The sequence below is a fragment of the Sorex araneus genome, chromosome 3, assembly GCF_027595985.1.
Source record: "Sorex araneus isolate mSorAra2 chromosome 3, mSorAra2.pri, whole genome shotgun sequence".
Taxonomy (NCBI): Eukaryota; Metazoa; Chordata; class Mammalia; order Eulipotyphla; family Soricidae; genus Sorex; species Sorex araneus.
The window spans coordinates 24080530-24102410 of record NC_073304.1 but is presented as its reverse complement, the minus strand read 5'-3'; the positions used below and the strand labels follow the sequence as shown (position 1 = coordinate 24102410).

Here is a 21881-nt window from a genome sequence, read left to right as displayed (position 1 = left end):
GCCAAGGGGACAGGCTTGGGGATGGGGGAGAGGTCACACTGGTGGTGGGATTGGTGTTGGAACATTGAATGCCTAAAACAACTGTATTATGACAACTTTGTGAACCAAAGTGTTTAAATACATTTTTTTAAAATTAAAAAAATGAAAAGATGAGTTCCCTTTTTCCCCTTTAGTACCAGAGAAAAAATTTTTTAAATTGTTTTGATTTATGTTTATTTTATAAAAAGCCTAGTTTACAGAAATACTATTGACTATGGAGTTGAGTCTGAGTTTGCTTATAGGACTCTTTTATGTAGCGTTTTCCAGACTGTATTAAATATAACCCAGACTAAGGCCAGAAAGACAGATCAATAGACTGAAACATGTGCTTTGCATGCAGAAGGCCCAATTTTGATTCCCACTACTGCGGGATCCTTCAAGCTCTGCCAGGAGTGATTCCTCAGCATTCTGAGACAGGAGTAACCTTTAGGCACCAGTGGATGTGGCCCCCAAAAGAACAAACACAGGGACTGGAGCAATAGCACAGCGGATAGAGCATTTGCCTTGCACGCGGCCGACCCTGGTTCAATTCCCAGCATCCCATCTGGTCCCCTGAGCACCACCAGGGGTAATTCGTGAGTGCATGAGCCAGGAGTGACCCCTGTGCATTGCCAGGTGTGACCCAAAAAGAAAAAAAAAAGGAACAAAAACAAATGAGCTCAGGCCAAATTTTACCCATGAGTAACTTTTCAAAGTTAATTACCATTTCAAGAGAAATGATAAAATTCTTTGTGTTGCTTGAATAATTCTAGTTTCCCTATAGTCTTCCAGGCTGAACCATTCTTCTTCTTCCCCATCTCCCTGCTTTATCCCAGAACTCACTCTCGGGCCACTCTAATCCAGGAGGACAGAAACGCCCCCATTCAGTTCCCTGCACCTGAGTAGTCAACAGAAACCACTACGTGCTGCTGCTGAGAGGGGAACAGGGCCTCAAATTAGCATTTGTGTCCAGTGTCAATATCTGATGATAAATTTAATTTTCTTCCCAAATTTGACTAACAAATTTTTCTCAAAGCACTCAGCCACATGCCATCAAATCAGTCTAACAAACAAATATGCAAAGGCAAAATGTAAACGAGTAACCTAAAATGATGAGGATTTACATGCAGAGCGAATGAATGGCTTTGTTCACAAGCACTTTAGGGGTTAGTGGAGAGGGAACTCAAGTGGTAGAGAATGTTCCTTACATGTGTTAGACTTTTGGGTTCAGTCCCTGACACTGTATGGCCACCCAAACACCAGGTGTAGCCCTAATACTCCACCCTCTTCTCTCTGCCCCCAGCACTGGCCTGGAAAACTAAAAGAAAAAAAAATCTCTTTTGCAATCAGTAAACAACGGTTATAGTGACATCCTTTTTCAACTCGATGAGATTTCTATTAGTTTCTACACTATTACGATTCACTTAAAGTATTAGCAAAGCATAAAGGCAGTACACTTGCTCCAGAGGGATGAAATGTATATCTTGCACAGTGGCTTTTTTAGCTATTTGGTATAAATGCCAGTGATTTTTAAGTGGTTCTATAAGTCAAAATGATATAAATAGAATATCTTTAAGTAAGAATAGTATAATAGTCAAATATTGCTTAAGTGAGTAAATTCATTTGATATTATCCGTTTACTATTCTATCAAAAATGGTAGTAAAATCGAGCTGTATCATTTATCAACTGCATATGGAGACTGGAAAAGAAGCAGAAGAATGTAAATGTCTCATAAAAACATTATAACTCTGTTTGGGTTTTTGGGCCACACCTGGCCATGCTCAGGGTTTACTCTTGGCTCTGAGCCCAGGGATCACTTCCAGCTGGTGAAGTGGACCATATGGGACACCAGGGATGGAACCCAGGCTGACTACATGCAAGGCAAGTGCTCTACCCAATGTACTATCACTCCAGCCCACATTATAAGTTATTGAATATAATTGTGGGAGAAATAATCTGTATTGACTTCCTCAGGGAGTAGATTATTTAAATGCATCAGGTTGTGTAGTTTTATTTCGTTGTTTCCCAAATCCAGGCAATACAGAAAGATACCACGGTAAGAGAATTCTTGTTTACATAATACTAAAGAACAACTAGTAGAGTTTTCTAGTTCTTTAATACCTAACGCAGGGCAAATATAGTGACTGTCATTATCAGTTACGATCAGTTGTCAGGGCACAGCCAATGTCGAGTTGATTCGTGGAGAAGAAACAGTCCTCATTCCCCAAGTCTCTTCTCTTACGGGCATGGAGCACCCTTGGACTCCACTGGCTGGTGTGCTCTGCTTAGGGAGATGCCGAATAAGTGGCAATAGGTATAGTTCAGATGGTCCCGGAGAACTTCACTGCGAGAAAGAGCTTGGGTCAGGGGTGTCTCCTTGAGCTGTACTGCAGTCAGATCAAACACAGGGAAAGGGCTGGAGAGGGGGAAAAAATAAGGGTATACATGTATAAGAGTCTGTTTCAAAACTGTTATTTGCCTCTCAAGTAAGATTTTCTCCAGGCTGGAGAGATAGTACAGCGAGTTGGGTGTCTGCCATGCATGCTGCCAGTTTGATCTGCCGGTTTGATCCCCAGTACCCCAAATGGTCCCCAGAGCCTACCAGGAGTGATTCCTGAGTGCAGAACCAGGAGTAAACACTGAGCATCACTGAGTGTGGCACAGATAAAGAGAAATGTTATTTTTTTAAAGAGTTTTTCTCCCCTTGGAATTTTTATGTCAACTAAAATGCATAGTTAAATAAAAAAATTTCATTTGTAACTATTCAGAATGTGAACTTAATTGTACTTGGAAAGTCTCTTACTTTTGGGGAAAGGGTTGGGTTTCTGGGCTACACAGTGTTGCTGAGGGCCATTCCCAGTTCTGTGCCCACGGGTTGCTTCCAGCAATGCAAAAGGGACCATGTGGTGGTGGGGATCGAACCCAGGCCAGCCTATGTAAGGCAAGCATCTCCATCCCTGTACTATTTCTCTGGCCCAGTTCAAGCCTATGTACATTTCACTAAGTATATTTGTGAAATTGAGAGAGAGAGAGAGAATAATTATAGTAATGATATTGACATTCTTTTTTCTTAGTTTCCTTGAATACCAAAGAGAATACCAATGAGGATCATAGACACAAATCTCATTTCTTTTACAATAGCCTCTTTAAAAAAAATTATGTTTGGGCCAGACCAATAGTGCAGCAGGTAGGGCACTGACCTTGCATGCAGCCAACCCAGATTCGATCCCCAGAATCCCATCCCATATGGTCCCCCAGGCACTGGCAAGAGTAATTCCTGAGTGCAGAGCCCAGAGTAATCCCTGAGCATTGCTAGCTGTGACTCAAAAGTCCAATCAATCGATCAATGTTTACTCTTCATCTGTATAGGGAAAGAGGTAGATCTTAATATGCAACATTAAAACAGGGCTATATTAAGTATTTGTAGCATATATCAAGTTGAAAAGCTAAAAAATGGGTCCAAGGGTCAGAGAGACAGAACAGAGGGTAGGTTGCTTGTCTTGCCTTGTCCTAATTCAGTCCCTGGCATGACACATGGTCTCTGAACATGGACAGCTACGAGTGATCCCTGAGCACAGAGCTGTCAGTAAATCCTGAGCACTGCCGGGTAAGGCCCCCAAACCAACAACAACAAAATCTGGGCCCAGATATGTGGCTTAGTGATAGAAGACATACATAACTGTGTGAGGTGCTGGATTTAATCCCCAGTACCATAATACACACACACACACACACACACACACACACAGCATTTAAACAGTTGTAGTGTTTTAAAGATCAGGAGTAAGGTCAGGAAATCTTTCTCCACACAGTGTTAGAAATTGTAGCCAGTGCAGCAAAAAAAGGCATATAGATTGGTAAAGATGAAATAAATGAAACATCCCTATTTATAGATGACATGATTTTTGGATGAGCCTCACACATGAAGGAACTGGCAGAGGAACCCAGGTGTGTGGAATCCGAGACTGAGATCTCCAAGCCTGCTTGGATTGGGACTGGGCCTCTTCTGCCCAGACCCCCCATTTTCCAGTAGCTAGGTGGTCACATCCAGAAACTGCCCCCCCCCCCCCATCTCGAGCCATGTAATCCCATCAACTGCCAACATCCAGAGAGTATAAAACCAAGCTTCCAGAAGAGAGTGACGAAGAGTCTCTTGCCCCCGCATCTGGCTGTCTTCTTATAGCCTACTTCTCCCTTTCAGAGAACCTGGCAAGCTACCAAGAGTTTTCTACCTGCATGGGAGAGCCTGGCAAACACCCCGTGGCATATTCATATGACCAAACCAGTAACAATGATGGGTCTCATTCCCCTGACCCTGAAAGAGCCTCCAATGTGGCACCATTGGGAAGGACGACTAACAAGAGGCTTCTAAAATCTCAAGGCTGGAATGAATGGAGATGTTACTGAGACCACTTGAGAAAATCGACGATCAACAGGATGATGATGATGATGATGATGATGATGATGATGATGATAATGATGATGATGATTTTTGGTGTAGAAAATCCCAAGTAAGCTACAGAAAATCTCCTAGAACTAATAAATTTAGAAATGTTGCTGAACACAAAATAAGCATCCAAATACCAATTGTATTACTATGTACAGCAGTGAACTCAGGTGCCAGAATTAAAGATGTAGTTCCAGTCACACAAGAAGAAACACTAAAGGGTCAATTTAATAATCCTTGGAAAGACTTGCAAAGCAAAAATTACAAAATGCTGAGGAATTGAAGACTGAATTAGTGGAGAGACAAACTTGGATGGAAAAATTCAACAGATGTCTTAAGATTAAAAAAAAACCAGTTTGGCAATGTCTTTTTAAAAAGTTAAACATTTAATTATCACATGAGCTAGTAATTGCATTCCTGAGTATTTGTCCCAGAGAAATGAAAACTTATGTCTGCATAAAATTACCTGTGCGTGAGTATTCATAGAAATTTTGTTCATAATAGTAAAAAAAACAAACAAACTAGAAACAACCCATGCACGATAAATGGCTGAATAAGGTCAATGGCTAAGCCAACTATGGCTACACTGATACAGTCAGAAACCTGGACAAAACTCCAGAGAATTATGCTTATTGAAAAAAGGCCAAATCTAAAAGTGACATGATAGATTTTTTCAGTTCTATATGATTCTTTTTGTTTGTTCATTTGTTTGCATGGGGGGCATATTTGGCAATGTTCAGGGCTTGCTCTTGGCTCTACACTCAGGACTCACTCCTGGCAGGACTCAAGGAATCATTTGGGTTGCCAGGGATGGAACCCAGATCGGCCACGTGCAAGGCAAGCACCCTACCTTACCTTACTACCTTACTGTTACTCCAGCCCCTATACAACATTCTTGAAATGACAAAACTATCGAAACAGAAACTAGATTAGTGGCTGCAGGGATCATGAAGAATCCCTTGGGGAGTAGCGTAATACAGCTGCTCTGTATCTTGACAGTATTGTAAACAATATCCCAGTTGTGATGCTGCACTGAAGTTTTAATATATATTTAATATATTTGCACCATTGGGGGTAACTAGGTAAATAAATGCATTATTTCTTAGCAACTACATGTGAATATCTCTAAACTTTAATTTGGGGTGGAGTTCCCTGTGGTGTTGGGGGCTATTCCGCTACGCTCAGGGACCATGCCTGGCAGTGCTGTGGACCATATGCAGTGCCTAGTGGAGACCCCCATATATGATGGAGAGAAGAGAAAAAAAGAGAGAAAGGTACACTAGGCATAAACAGAGCACCCTCAATCTCTGAATCAGGAAAGAAGACCCAAGAAGGAAGTATGAAAAAAAGACAGGGACAGAGGCCTGGCAAAGGAGAGAAATTGGCAGAGAAGGACCCGAGAGACAGGAAGAAAGGGAAGACTGAAGGCTATCAGGCAAACCTAGAGGAGAGATTGCTACAAGGAGTCTGACATATTCAGTAAACCAAGGAGGAAAGGGTTGAGCAGTGACCAGTGAATTTAGTTAGATATGGAAGTCACAGCAATCAGGAAAACCATTTTTCCCTTCTAGATGATTAAAAATGAAAACGATCATTCCCTGCCCCCACCCTCCCTCCCCACCCCAAATGCTTTCCAACGTCAGGGGTGGCATACAGCAGAACTGCCAGGCTCAAGAACAAGGCTGTCAGGCTTGCACACCCACATCAATGTCAGGAACTTAAACGTGGCCATACTCTTTCTTGCAAGGCAGGTACTCTAAGCCCCTGCCCTATTTATTTAGGCTCTTAATTTTTTTTTTTTTTTTGTCGAGGGCCAGAGTGATAGTATAGCAGATGGTGTACTTGCTTTGCATGCTGTCAACCTGGGTTTTGTTTTTGTTTGTTTGTTTTGTCTTGTTTTCTTTTTGGGGTCAAACCCGGTGATGCACAGGGGTTACTCCTGGTTCTGCACTCAGGAATTACTCCTAGTGTTACTCAGGGGACCATATGGGATGCTGGGAATCAAACCTGGGTTGGCACTGTGCAAGGCAAATGCCCTACCCACTGTGCTATCGCTCCAGCCCCTCAGCCTGGGTTTGAACCCCCAGCATCCCATATAGTCCCCTGGAGCCTGCCAGGGGTCATCCCTGAGCACAGACCCAGGAGTAAACCCTGGGCACTGCTGTGTGTGGTTAAAACAGTCTTTTGATCTTTGGGGGCCAGAGTGTTAGTATGGCAGGTAGGGATGGCAGGTAGGGCTCCTTCTGGAATGCGACAGACCTAGGTTCAATCCCTGGTACTACATATGGTCCCCTGGGTCCTGCCAGGAGTGATCCCTGAGCACAGAGCCAGGAGTAAACCCTGAATACTTCTGGGTGTGGCCTCCAAAAACAAATAGGAGGAAAATGAGGGTTGGGGAGGTATTGTTGGAAGGAAGTGACACTAGTGAAGGGACTGGTGTTGAAACACTGCATGCCTGAAACTGATCATGAAAGCTTAGCAATTTCAAAGTGATTAAAAAAAGAAAGAAAGAAAAAATGATCTTGGGCCAAAGAGATAATACATCATAAGCATGTGCCTTACTTGAGGCAAACCACTATGGTTCTCTGAGCAACGTAAGGGTTGCTCAACAATCCTCTGAACACAGCCGGGTTTCCTACCCACCAATCCACACACACACACAAGTTTTAAAAATTGATCTTTAAAAATTGATCAAGCTATAGAGAAATGTAAGGTCCATTCTCTATTTGTAGAAACTCACATAATGAGTTTTACATATGTGTGTGGACTGGAGCGATAGCACAGCTGGCAGGGCGTTTGCCTTGCACGTGGCCGACTGGCGTTCGATTCCTCTGTCCCTCTCAGAGAGCCTGGCAAGCTACTGAGAGTATCCCGCCCGCACGGCAGAGCCCGGCAAGCTCCCCATGGTGTATTTGATATGCCAAAAACAGTAACAACAAGTCTCACGATGGAGATGTTACTGGTGCCTGCTTGAGCAAATCGATGAACAATGGGACGGGACAACAGTGCTACAGTGTTACATGTGTGTGTGTGTGTGTGTGTGTGTGTGTGTGTGTGTGTGTGTGTGTGTGACTGGGGAAGTTTATCTCTGCTGTTAAGCTACATCCCAGCAAGCGGCATGTTTCTGAGAAGCAATTTGGGAACACTGCCTAACAAACAGAATAGATACAGCCTCCGATCTAGGAAGGGAATCTTCAAAGCAGCCCTTTGTGCAAAAATTGGGGCCGAGAAGAACTCCATGACTATAAAGAGGATATAAAATAAAAGCATCAAATGTGTTTTATGAACAGAGCCAAGTGATGCCTAGGCAGTGGTTGCACCAATGGAGGCCGGTTTCCAGAAAATCAGTGTGGAGAGTCCCTGGGTTTCCAAACTACATTAAAATGCACTAAGTACATTATAAGATGATAACATAAATGCATTTGTGTCGAAGCAGAGATTTAAAAAATGACATATACAAACTCCCCCTCTCCATTCTTTTTCATAGGGGCCACCTCCAGCAAAATTTATTTTTGGAGTCAGGCCCACCCCCACATGTCTGCAGGGTTCAGGGGTGGGGGGAATGCCTGGGAGAGAAGCAGCTAGAGCCTCACTATGCTCGGCGTTGGCTCTACCACGTGAGCTGTGTTCCAGATATAAAGAACCAGGGAGGTGGTTCCGAGGCAGAGCACATGCCTGCATGGAAGATCCTTGATACCAGTGAAAAAGCTGGAAGTTGAGAGAGGAAGTGTGTGGGGTGCAATCTGTGGGGTAGAGGAAGCACCCCTTTCCCTCCTAGCTGGGATTTTGGTTTTGATTTGTTTCCTAGGGCCTCCCGAGGGGTACTCAGTGTGCCCGGGGTCAGCAATTCTTGGCCAACTGGGTCCATGGTTCAAGGTGAGGGCCCAAGAATGTGGTGCAACTTGGGCCCTGTGGTACCAGGAACCATCAGAACCGCCCCAACAGTGCTCAAGAGCCTACAGAGTCACACCTAGCAGTGCTCAGGGACCATGTGGTGCCAGGGATGGAATCTGGGTTAGTTGCAAGCAAGGCAGGCACCTTAGCCCTGGTCCTATCCAGCTTCTTGACGGACTTACAATTTGTTCAGGGGGTAGGGTGGGAGTAGGCCACACCCAGTGATGTTCAGGGCTTACTCCTGACTCTGTGCTCAGGGATCATTCCTGGAGGGCGTGGGGGACCATATGGGGTGCTGGGGATCAAGCCTCAGTCAGCCGTGTGCAGGGCCAAGTGGCTACCCCCTGTCCTATTGCAGCCCCTACTTACCTCTTCTGAGACATGTTCTCGGCATAGACCTTGCTGACAAGGTCCTGAAGCTGGAATGTGGGGCAGGTTTTCTGGTCTTGCCCACAGGCCTTGCCGTGCACAGACAGGAACACTTTATTCAGCAGCAGCAGCACTTGGCGGTAGAAGATGTTCTCCCCAAAGCAGCTGTTGATGAGTGCGTAGATCACGCACTCCAGCCATTTGGGGTTGAGGGTTATTCCCCCTACAGGCCAACAGGGAAATCCCAGTGAGCACCTCCAGCAAGGCTGGCAGGAACCTAAAGACAAATCTCCAGACCCGGGTGACAAGCACCTTTCTTCCAAGGCCGTCTTGTCATCTGAGTTTCAGATGACAAGGGTAAACTAGCACTTCTTGCTCATCCCAGAACCCACAAGAGCCCTTTCTTTTTTTTTTGGGGGGGGGTCACTCCTGGCTCTGCACTCAGGAATTACCCCTGGCCGTGCTTAGGGGACCATATGGGATTCTGGGATTTGAACCCGGGTCGGCCGCGTGCAAGGCAAACGCCCTACCCGCTGTGCTATCTCTCCAGCCCCAAGAGCCCTTTCTAACACATCAGGCGGTGAGGGCTCCTGGGGAGCCCACCCCCAGAGGATCACGAGGGGATACGGCAGATAATGCAAATGACAAAAGCATTACTTCTAGAGCAGTCCTTGGCTTGTTGTTGTTGTTGTTGTTGTTGTTTTGCTTTTTGGGTCACACCTGGCAATGTTCAGGGGTTACTCCTGGCTCTACACTCAGGAATCACCCCTGGTGGTGCTCAGTGGACCATATGGGATGCTGGGAATCGAACCCGGGTTGGCTGCATGCAAGGCAAATGCCCTCCTCACTGTCTTATCACTCCAGCCCAAAGTCCAGGGAAGACTACACTATTGGAACAGGTTACTTACCCCCTCCATGGTTTGAACAGATAACTTCCTCCTGGCTTCAGTATGATCCTTCAAGGGTTCAAGGAATCTGGCTTGTGTTTCCCTAATATCATGGGCTCTTGGGCATACAAATAGTATGCTCTTCTAAATAGTTAAAGATGTGCCTAGCTCCTACTACTTATCTTCTCATACCTGCAACACACACACACACACACACACACACACACACACCAAACACACACACACAGACAGAGCAAGGGGCTAAGTAAGAGTAAAGTCATTCTTTACAAAAGTTCCAGAAATATGATGAGCCATACCAGCAGAACAGTAGGGGCAGGTGGCTTGAAGCATCACAGGGTCTTGGAGAGCCGTAGAGATGTCCTTATTGGACCCCCAGAAGTCAGTCATTTCTGAGAGACACTGATATTGGGGCCGCAAGACATTGTTGTGGTTCAGTAAAAGTTTCAACCTGGAAGTAAAGCCGCCATGACAGGCAGGGATTCAGTGCCAGGGGCCCGGCAACCACCTGAGCATTGACTCCACACCACGGCCTCCCCGTCTGCACAGGGGCCACTCCTGACTGCTGGGGTGTTCAACCAGTGACCTCACACACACAGATGGTAAGTCAACTTATGTCAGGCGCTGAGCCAGACTCCCGGGGTTAAAATTACACATGACAACCAGTGTCACTTTTCATGCTGGTGTTTCCCCTTCCCATAAGTGCTTGAGGAGAACATGAGTCTCCCTCCAAACTGTGAAGCAAGGCCCTACTCAGTTGTGCATTGAAACTGTCATGGGGCCAATGTGATAGGACAGTGGGTAGGGCACTTGTCTTGCACACACAGCCACTCTGGGTTTAATTCCTGGCATCCACCTGTGGTTTCCTGAGCACCTCCAGGAGTGATCCCTGAGTGCAGAGCTAGAAGTTAAGTCTGCGCATGACCCCCAACACAAAGCAAAACAAAAAAACACCTGTCCCACCCCACAGGAGAAGGAAGGGATATCCACCTGGTCCCAGGAACATTCAACGCCAAGAGGTGGGGCTAGACCCAAAGGGCAGGGAGGGAACCAGAAGCAGCAAAGGGACGCTGGAGCATCTCTGCGGGTACCTGGTGACGGGGACAGCTGCTACAAAGCTGTAGATGATGCAGGCTTTCTCCAGGCTGTTGGTGATCTCCACACAGATGTTAGGCAGCTGTGACGGCAGGCAGCAAAGGAAGATCAGGTTGGCCCAGTGCACCAGGTTCGAGTTCTGGTAAAAGCACTGGACACCCAGTTTCTGGAGCTCATCTGGGGGGAAAACAGGAAGACAGAGAGACACAGAACAAAGGAGTGTGACCTTAACGTCAAGCACAGGCAGATGGTAGCAATGATTTCCGCTCAAGTGTTGTTGCCTTGTGACCCCTAAAGCCACCCTGCCATGCTCAGAGGCACTTGGCTAAGGGCATGAGGGCCTCTGCTGCCCTGGTGCTGGACACAAGAGAATTCTCTTTTAAACCACATGTGAGAACGTTCTAGAGTTCTTTCAGCAGGAGGGTGAAAAACGTAAGAAAGAAGTCTTCTGCCTCAATTTACCAGAGGCTTGTCAAGGGTCCTATAATAAAGGACTTTACATACTATGGGAGATTTTCCCAGTTCTGAGTCAGGTATGAGATGGCTGCTTTGGGAGCTATGAGGCTGGACCAATGCTGATCAGCTGGCTGGCTCGCACTGGTGGGAAAGATGAAGAGAGCAGTGGGGCAGAGGGCAGAGGCTGGGAGGAGTGGGGAAACGTTTCAAAACATTTCAATAGGCACTTTTTTCTTTTGGGGTCACACCTGGCAATGCTCAGGGGTTACTCCTAGCTCTGTACTCAAGAATTACTCCTGGTGGTGCTTGGGGGACCATATGGGATGCCAGGGATTGAACCATGGCCGGCCACGTGCAAGGCAAACACCCTACCTGCTGTACTATCACTCCGGCCCCAGGTATATACACTTTCATGGGACAGAGATACATTATGTGAACAAGATGATAATGTGTGTTTGCAGAAGAACAGTGTTTAGTTATTTGATCGTACTTACTGTGAGGGTGATTTTTAAAAATAAAAACGTGTGTGTGGGGGAGGGGGAGGCTGGAGTGATAGCACAGCAGGTAGGGCGTTTGCCTTGCATGTGGCCAACCCAGGTTCGATTCCCAGCATCCCATATGGTCCCCTGAGCACCACCAGGGGTAATTCCTGAGTGCAGAGCCAAGAGTGACCCCTGTGCACTGCTGGGTGTGACCCAAAAAAGAAGAAGAAGAAGAAGGAGGAGGGGGGAGGAGGAGGAGGAGGAGGAGAAAAAAATGGGCCCTGAGTGATAGTACAGCAGGTCCAGTTCTTGCCTTGCACATGGCTGACCCGGGTTTGATCTCTGGCACCCTATATGGTCCTCTGAGCCAGCTAGGAGTAATTCCTGAGTGCTGATCCAGAAGTAAACTCTGAGTACTGCTGGGTATGGCGCCAAAACAACAACAACCACAGAACTGAAAACAGTAGAGTGCTTTAAGAATTAATGAAAGACAATCATATAGACATTGAGGAGGCCAGTTTTTCTGTCACGGGGAAATGATAAATGTGATGCTGAGGTTAGATGTGAACACTTGCAGGTGAGACAGTGGAAAGGATGTGAGATTTAACTATCTCTCATGTGTGGCCCTTAGTACATAGAAGCTGAGGCTAAGCATTTTAACAGACACTTTCTTTCATAACAGCAGTGATGTTCTAAGACTGTAATTTTATTGGTAATAAACATAGCCTTCCTGAGGCTGGAGAGATAGCACAGCTCATGGGGCACTTGCTGACCTGGGTTCAACCCCCAGCACCCTTTAGGAGCTAGGAGTGATCCCCAAGCACAGAGCAAGAAGTATGCCCTGATCACCATGGAGTGTGGCCAGAAAACAAAACCAAATAATAAACATAGCCTCTCTAGTGAGACTTATGGAATTTATCTAGAATGGTGACTAGGGATTTTTACTCTAGAAATACATTCAAAAACCAATGAGAATTTTTGTTTGTTTGTTTGGCCACACCCGGCAGTGCTCAGGGCTTATTCCGGCCTCTGTGGTGAGGGATCACTCTGGCGGACTTGTGGTGCTGGCCTTGTGCAAGGCAAGTTCCTTACTCTCTGTACTATCACTCTGGCTCCAAAGGCCCTTTCAAGAGAAAAACTGAAAAAAGATAATCACTGTCACTGTTTTCCTGTTCCTCATCGATTTGCTCAAGTGGGCACCAGTAACATCTCCATCGTGAGACTTGTTGTTACTGTTTTGGGCATATCAAATACACCATGGGTAGATTGCTAGGCTCTGCCGTGCAGGCAGGATACTCTCGGTAGCTTGCCAGGCTCTCTGAGAGGGATGGAGGAATCGAACCTGGGTCAGCCATGTGCAAGGCAAACACCCTACCGCTGGATCTAACAATAAAGTTACAAAAGTTTTTAATTATTCTAGTGATCAATAAAAGACATATTGAAATACAACAAATTTTAAAGCCATATTAAAATGTTATAAAAAAAACCAATAATTATTATCCCCAGAATGGATGAGTGTAGTAAAATGGGCATTTTAATACAATATTGCTAAAAATTTACATCTACAGAAAATTAAAAAAATTATAACAAGCATTTTTTTGAAAATCAAGAATACTATATCGCCAGCCATTCAACTCCAGAATGTTTGTCCCAAAAAAATCAAGACTTTTTTTCATTTTAATACTTATACACAATATTAATTTATTTGTAACAGTCCCAAATTGCAACTAACCTGGATGTTGGTTTCAATAGACAAACTGAAATATTCAACCGATGAATAAAAGAAAATATTTGTGCAATGAGATAATACTGAGAAAGAAAGTGAATACTGTTAACAGATCAGTGAGCTAGCCCAGGGGTGGAGCACATGCTTAGCATGTATGCGGCCCTGCATTCAAACCCTAGCACCCAAACTGAAACAAAACAAAAAGATTGAAAGAACCTGGACCTAGACATAATCCCAGAATGATTATGTAGAATGACGGAGTCAGAACCAAAATAAGAACAAAAACTCTGGTTGGGAGATGGAGATGTGTCTTGGCATCCCAGTGAGGAACAAATGCCTCATATGAAGCAGGACCCAGGGTTTTTAAAAATATATATATATATTTTGGATTGCAGCTGAATCTCAACAAGACGATGTTCATGAAAAACGAACTGGTCCCTGAAGCTCTATTTGCTCTCAATGGAACGAACATCTCCGAATGCAGCAGCTATGTGTACCTGGGTCGAGAAATCAACATGAGGAATGACTTGGTGCCAGAACTGCGCAGGAGGAAGAGAGCAGCGTGGAATGCATTCAAGAGCATCGAAGAGGTGGTTAAGAGAACGAAGAACCTCCGACTCCGGGCACATCTTTTCGATTCCACCATTCTTCCTGCACTAACATATGCCTCGGAGACCTGGGCCCTACACAAGCAGGATGAGAATGCTATTCGGGTATCCCAAAGAGGAATGGAAAGAGCTATGGTGGGAATATCATGTCTCACTCAAGTGAGAGAAGGAATCTGGAGTTCTGACCTTCGTCGACGGTCAAAAACCAGGGACGCTGTCTCGTTTGCCAAAGCATCAAAAATCAGATGGGCCAGTCATGTAATGCGATTCAGAGACGACCGTTGGACTAGAGCTGTTACAGACTGGATTCCATGGGACAAGACCTTGTGGCCGCCCTCCAACCAGATGGTCAGATTTCTTCGTCAAATCTCTGAATGAATGATTTGAGGCTCTTTCTGTTCCTGGAGCGAGCAGGTATCATTGGGCTGCACTAGCTCGCGACAGGGACAAATGGAGATGTTACTGGCGCACGCTCGAGCAAATGGAAGATCAACGGGACTACAAGTGATACAAGTGATATATATATTTAATTAAATCACAGTGAGATAAACAGTTACAAAGTTGTTCCTGCTTGGGTTTCAGTCATACAATGTTGCAGCACCCATCCCTTCGGTCATACAATGTTGCAGCACCCATCCCTTCACCAGTGTGCAGTTCCCAGCAGCAGTATCCCCAATTCACCTCCCAGTCTATCTCTATGACAGACACGTCCTCTCTCTCTGTCTCTCTCTCTGTCTCTCTGTCTCTGTCTCTGTCTCTGTCTCTATCTCTCCCCCTCCCCCACTTTAGGTCATTATGGTTTGCAATACAGATACCAAAAGGTTATCATATATATCCCTTGACTTACTTTCAGCGCTCAGTTCTTGTCCACAGTGATCATTCCTAACTATCACTGTCCTAGTGGACTCCTTTCCTATCCTAACTGCCCTCTCCCCCTTAGTAGTTTATTTAAACACATGTCCAAGGAAGCCAGACTAAATAAGGCACAGTTATGTAAGTGATGGTACTGCTAAACATCAGAATACTATACAACTCATGAGTCATGATAAGAGAATATGCTCATGGCACATTAACTGAAAAAAAAAAAAAGCCTGATCAAATAAATGACTCCCCGCAGTTTAGCTACTGATATAAACAGAGTTGAAAATCAGAGGAAATGAGAGCAAAGACGTTTCACTAAATCTCAATGCTCCCCAATAGAGTCCTTTTCTAAAATATGCATAGTCTGTGTTAAATATTTTATGATGAACTATAATCCCCATAAAGTACAACGGATCTGAGCTTTGAGCTTTATCGCCTTGTGAGGACCACCGCCAGCTGTGCTCAGGTGCAGTGCTGTGGCCCAGTGACGCTCAGAGGCACCAAAGCCACCGCTCACGGTGCTCAAGAGGACCACACAGTGTCCAGGGTCCAGCACGGGGCCCTGAACAGGCAAAGCATGTGCTCTGCCCCTCGAGTCACATATCAGACCCAGCTGAATGAGTTTTGACAAATGCCTACACCCATGTCACTCATACCTTGCTCAAGATACTGAACACTTTCAAAGGGAAAAAGAAGATATTGAACATTTTCATCTTCCCAGAAAGCTCCCTGGACCCCCTTCTCAGTGTTCCCCAAAGCAGCCACTGTTCCGAATTCTACCCACTAAGATTAGTAAATGGCATCATTGCTTTAAAAATGTCAGTCTATGTTCTTTTTGCGAGGCACAAGGGTAGGGCTGGGGGAATTATGCAAACTAGAGCACATGCTTAGTTTCCAGGTACCCTAGGCTGTGCCCTGAGCACTGGTCAGGAGTGACCTCTGAGCAACAAGCTGGGAATAACCCCTGAGCACTACCAGGCATTGCCCCGCACCTCCCAAAGAAGAAAAGCACAAAACTCCAGGTATGGAACCAGTCAACCGATTCTCACCAGAGGGGACTCTGGGAAACACTTCTCTGTCTCAGAGATCCAGAAAGACTCTCACCCAGGGCACAGAGAGGAGAGATAGAAAGTGAAAAGTTGAGGGGGAGAGGAAAGTTGTTCTAAAGAAACAGGCTAAACAAAGCCCCCTTCCTAGCTCTGCTCAGCACGCCGCCTCCCCTGGCTCCTCCTTCAAGGAACCCCTCCCAAATGGCCTCATCAACATGGAAAACCACCCCTCGCCCGCTTTCCTCCACTGCCTGCTCCTCACCCAGGGACTCGGGCCGGCGAGTGGAGATCCGCAGGCTCTCCGCAGAGAGGGGCACCAGCCGAAGCAGCACGTGAGCCAGCTGCTTGCCCAGGGAGCCGCCTCCAATGATGCCCACCTTCAGCCCCTTGTTCTCTCCTGACACGGAGTTTGCCAGCTTGTCAGAAGAGAGAGTCCTGGAAACGTGCATTTCATACAGCGTTTCTCTGCGGAAGAAGCACAGACACGTGCATCAGCGCGCACCCCGGGGCTCGTCCCGACTGTATACTTCGGGCGTTGTCTTCTCTCACCTCCTCACCGTGGTAGCCTGGTGGCCCCTCGTCACCCTCAAGAGGAGGCACCCCCATTACAGACCACTTACCCAGCATCACTGGGGCATTACCCCCGAGTGAATTCTTAGGAAAATGAAACAGACCCCCTCAAGGAACCAAAAGATGTTCGAGTGGTGTTTTGTTTGTTTGGGGGTCAAACCTGGTGATGCTCAGAGGTGACTCTTGGCTCTGCACTCAGGAATCACCCCTGGTGGTGTTTAGCAGACCACATGAGGTGCCAGGGATTGAACCCTGTTGGCTACGTGCAAGGCAAACGCCCTCCCCATTATATTTTTGCTCTGGCTTCTCAAACGTTTTCAAACGCACGTTTCTTTCAGTTACATGAATGGTGTGTGTGTGTTTCCCTGCTTTCTCCAACCCCAGGTCTACAAGCTGGGTAGTTTGATTCGGTGCCATCGTGCGGACAGCCATGTTCCACAGCAGAGTGGAGTCCTGGGGCACACAGCTCCTTCACCCTGTTTCCTATGCCCCCCCACTCCCTCCAGGTGAGCATCCACAGAAGTCCTCTTCCTAGTTTGCACTTCCAGTTCTTTTTTTTTTTCTTTTTGGGTCACACCCGGCATTGCACAGGGGTTACTCCTGGATCATGCACTCAGGAATTATTCCTGGTGATACTTGGGGGACCATATGGGATGCTGGGAATTGAACCCGGGTCGACCACGTGCAAGGCAAATGCCCTACCCACCGTGCTATCTCTCTAGTCCCTGCACTTCCAGTTCTACGCAGACCTGGTTCCCAGTGATGACTGATTAGAGTAGATGGTTTACAGAGAACAGGCTCTGGAAACTGAGGATCAAGGATTTTCTTTCAGCCCGGGGAGATGGCTCCAAGGACTGGAATGACGGTGCAATTGATTGGCGTGCATGGGGCTCCCAGGTTGACCCCCACCACTGATCGCAAGGCCACCTGAGCGCCACAGAAGCTCCCAAAGCAAACCAAGAAAAGATCCAAGGTTCACTGTTGGTTCTAGAAGGGTTCTGTTGGTCCTTGATGAAGAAATTCTGACTTCTGGATACATAAAGCACTGTAGCACTGTAGCACTGTCCTCCCATTGTTCATCAATTTGCTGGAGCAGGCACCAGTAATGTTTCCATTGTGAGACTTGTTACTGTTTTTGGCATATCGAATACGGGTAGCTTGCCAGGCTCTGCCGTGTGGGTGGGATACACTCAGTAGCTTGCCGGGCTTTCCAACAGGGACGGGGGGAGTCAAACCCGGGTCAGCCGCATGCAAGACAAATGCCTACCCGCTGTGCTATCGCTCGAGTCCGGATACATAAAGCATTTTTTGAAATGTTGTTACATCTATACTTGCTTCAGTTTTGTATAAAAATTGAGGTCTTAAGATTCTAAGGTTCTCGGGGTTGGAAAGATAGGGTGGGCAGTGGATAGGGTGCTTGTCGTGCATGCAGCTGACCGTAGTTTCATACCTGGCATCCCCTATGGTCCCAAGCCCACCAGGTGTGATCCCTGAGTGCAGAGCCAGGAGTAAGCTCTGAGCACAGCTGAGTGTGGCCGAAAACCAAAATCAAAAGCAAACTCTGGGGTTCTCACACCGTCAAAAAATTTTTTTTGTGGGGGGAACCAGGTCAGGGTTCTATGATGCACTGAGCATGTGCCAGTAGCTGGCTAGGACCGGTTTCCCTGCGTCTTCTCCTTATCAGGAAGTCGGTAACCCCATGGCTACCTCGGCTGGGGTCTCAAGGCCCCTTTATTTTTCTTGAGATACTTGAGACAATCCGTTCTGTTTCTCAGAGTAGTTCTCCACGCAGTTTCTCCCTGTAACGTCTTTCAGACACCAACACACCCCGGGGATGGGCAGAGTCCACATTTGTCTCTCCTGCTCTGGTGGGCCACGATGGATTATCGGCCACAGCCGAGGCCCTCACTTATGAAGTACCGCGTGTGCCGTGGAGAAGGACGGATGTGCGCCTGGGGGAGAGACGCCCACGGGCCGCTGGCCTAGTGGCTGTGCCGCTGAGCTTCAGAGATCCCGTCTGTAAATTGCGGGCAACTCCCTCACCCCTGAAAGCAGCGAGCCCTGGGGCCAGGCAGTTTCTTCAAAGAGCAGCACAGTGAGGCCAGTCCTGTCTTGGCAGTGAAGTGTCTGACTGAATTACGTGGCCCAAGGGCGTTCACCTCGGGCTGTGTGCAAACCCAGGCATTTGTCTCCTGACTCCTCACTCCCCTCCTCCTGCTTCTAAATGATGCACAAATGTTTCGTTATCAATCCTAGCCTGTTTATTTTTGCCCGGCTAGGAACCAAGTGGCTTTATTTCTTTTGTCAGATTACATTATATATATATATATATATATATATATATATATATATATATTTTTTTTTTTTTTTGTGGGGAGGTGTCTCTCAAGTGGTGCTGAGGCTGTCTGGGGTCCCTCTCGGTGTGCCCTGCTGGGGGCCTGCAGTGCTGAGGCCTCCAGGGCTGTAACTGGTGGTGCCCCGGGGACTGACCGTGTGGTATGAGGGGTCAAACAAGGTGAGTCCCATGACAGCCAAGCGCCAGTATTATTCATCCCACCATTTTTGTTTTTGTTTTGGAGCCTGTGCTAGGGGCCGCCAGAGCTGTGCCTGGCAGTGCCAGAATGACCCAGGGGGTGCTGGCGCTTGTACCCAGGGCTCTGTGCATGCTAGACATGAACTCCAGCCCTTTGAGTTAACTCCCTTGTCCCAAGCCGCACATTTTCTCAACTGAAAGGAATGGGAGAGAGTCAGAAAGGTTTTCTAACCCAATCAGTACCAGTACTGTAAAACACATTGCAAAAAAAAAAAAAATTACGCACTGTAGCAGTGTTCATCGATTTGCTTGAGCGGGCACCAGTAACGTCTCCATCGTGAGACTTGTTGTTACTGTTTCTGGCATATGGAATACGCCATGGGTAGCTTGCCAGACTCTGCTGTGTGGGTGGGATACTCTTGGTAGCTTGCTGGGCTCTCCGAGAGGGACGGAGGAATCGAACCTGCGTTGGCTGTGTGTAAGGCAAATGCCCTACCAGCTGTGCTACTGCTCCAGCGATATATATATATTATATATAATATATTGCATGTATTATATAATATATATTATTATATATCTTAAGGTGCCTCTTGCAAAAACAGGGTGGGAAGCAAATGTGGTGGGGCTTTGGTGGAGGGAAGTGGACACAGGTGAAGGGATTGGTGTTGAAACTCTGTGTACCTGAAGCCCAATCATGAATAGCTTTGTAATTTCTTGGTGACTAAGTAAAATTTAAAAAAAAAAATGCTTTCTGGAAGTTTCATTTGTTGGTTTCTCACAGCTCATCTCAGAAGTAATAATAGGTTTATGCGCCCTTACAAGCCGGCCAGTTGTCCCACACGCCTGCACAGGTTGTGTCTTTAACAGGTTTATTTGGAATCTTGTCCCCTGAGTTCTAGGGATCCCAATGTCTCAGACGACTTTCCTATGAAGTAGAGTTAAACTGTATGTTCACCCCCCAAAGAAGGAATCGTGGCCCTGGGAGATGGCTGGACAGGCTGGAGCACATGTTTGCATGGGGGAACATCTGGTTTGATCCCTGGGTACCGCGCTGTCTCCTAAGCACCACTAGCTATCCTCCTTCCCTGCCCCACCCTCTAAAATCCCTCCTCATTTTATTTTATTATTATTTTTTTCTTTTTGGGTCACACCCGGCGATGCACAGGGGTTACTCCTGGTTCTGCACTCAGGAATTACCCATTGGTGGTGCTCAGGGGACCATATGGGATGCTGGGAACTGAACCCGGGTTGGCCGTGTCCAAGACAAACACCCTACCCGCTGTGCTATCGCTCCAGCCCCCACTCCCCATTTTAGCCATTGGTTATGAAATGAGTAGCTAGGGGCTGGAGCGACAGTACAGCAGGTAGGGTGTTTGCCTTGCATGCGGCCGACCCAGGTTCAATTCCCAGCATCCCGTATGGTCCCTTGAGCACCGCCAGGAGTAACTCCTGAGTGCAGAGCCAGGAGTAACTCTTGAGCATCACCGGGTGTGACCCAAAAAGCAAAACCAAAAAAAAGGAAATGAGTAGCTAGTCATTAGTAGCTGTGGTAGACACAATGGTCATCTCAGTCAGTAAATGAATGAATAAATTAGTAAAAGGATGGATCCTCCCACAGAAAAGTAAATCACTGCTTAATCCACAGATAACGCAGTCAGGGGACGTGGGAGATTTTACTCCTGAAGCTTTCACACATACGGCTTGGAAAAGGTAGAAAGACATACTCTCCCTGCCCCCCACCAAACTGATCCCTCCCAAGTAGGAAGTCAAAGCAGTCCCGGGATTCTCTGCACCCCCACCCCACCCTGTCCAAGAGACCCTGCCCACCTCAGATTGCAGAGGAGCTTGCAGAAGAAGACGGCGTGGGCACAGCCGCTGAGCGTCAGGCCCCGGCTGCGGTGCCGCAGACACAGAAAGCTGCGGTCTTCCTCTGGAATGCCATGATCAAACTCCAGGGACTTGAGGTTCTCCAGCAGTTCCATTTCTAAGTCACCATCTCCTGCAAACAATGGCAGACGCTGATGCATGCGTCTCCCCGTCCCGGGAGAGGGATCTCTGCAGAACAGGCTCAGCGCCAAGTCACAGGGTTCCATCGAGAGTGGGGTTCAACGGCACTTACTGTCCAGCTTCTGAACTTGGAGAGCTACCCCACTTCTGAGTGCTAGTCTTGGGGCATTCTCTTTTTTTTTTTTGGAGGGGGGGTCACGGGGGGCCTCACCAGTGATGCTCAAGGCTTACTCCTGATTCTGCACTCAGGAATGATTCTTGGCTCTGCTCAGGGAACCATGTGGGATGCCAGGGATTGAACCAGGGTTGGCGGCATACAAGGCAAATACGTTACCTATTGTACTATCTCTCCAGCCCCTCTTGGGGGATTCTTGAACAGGGCCTGTCCATAACCTAATTCATTCTCATTGAGAGACTTATTGTTACTATTTTTGGCATATCCAATACGCACGGGTAGCTTGCCAGGCTCTGCCACGCGGGCTCGATACTCTCGGTAGCTTGCCGGGCTCTCCAAGAGGGGTGGAGGAATCAAACCTAATTCATTAGAAAATAAAACCACAAACAGAAAAATCCGAAGTAATGTCCCTCCCTTAAGGCTACAAGGTTTTTTTTGTTGTTGTTTAATTTTTTTAGGGGGGGCACACCCAGCAGTGTTTCAGGGTTTACTTCTTTTATATTTGCTTTTTTTGGGGTCACACTGGCAGTGCCCAGGGGTTACTCCTGGCTCTGCACTCAGGAGTTACTCCTGGCGGTGCTTGGGGGCCATATGGGATGCTGAGGATTGAACCTGGGTCGGCCGTGTGCAAAGCAAACGCCCTACTTGATGTACTATAGCTCCAGCCCCAGGGTTTATTTCTGGA

At 47.0% G+C, this 21881-nt stretch overlaps 1 protein-coding gene across 1 annotated transcript; it reads right to left on the bottom strand.

Moving 5' to 3' along the window:
• Positions 1 to 32: 32 nt before the first annotated feature.
• NOXRED1 (NADP dependent oxidoreductase domain containing 1) lies at positions 33 to 20996 on the bottom strand. The gene is made up of 6 exons (XM_055132552.1): positions 20842 to 20996; positions 16174 to 16376; positions 10726 to 10906; positions 9934 to 10085; positions 8730 to 8952; positions 33 to 2435 (listed from the first exon to the last, which is right to left on the bottom strand). Exons 1-6 carry the CDS (start codon positions 20994 to 20996, stop codon positions 2258 to 2260), a joined length of 1092 nt encoding a protein of 363 aa, XP_054988527.1. The 3' UTR covers positions 33 to 2257.
• Between the last annotated feature and the right edge of the window lie 885 nt (positions 20997 to 21881).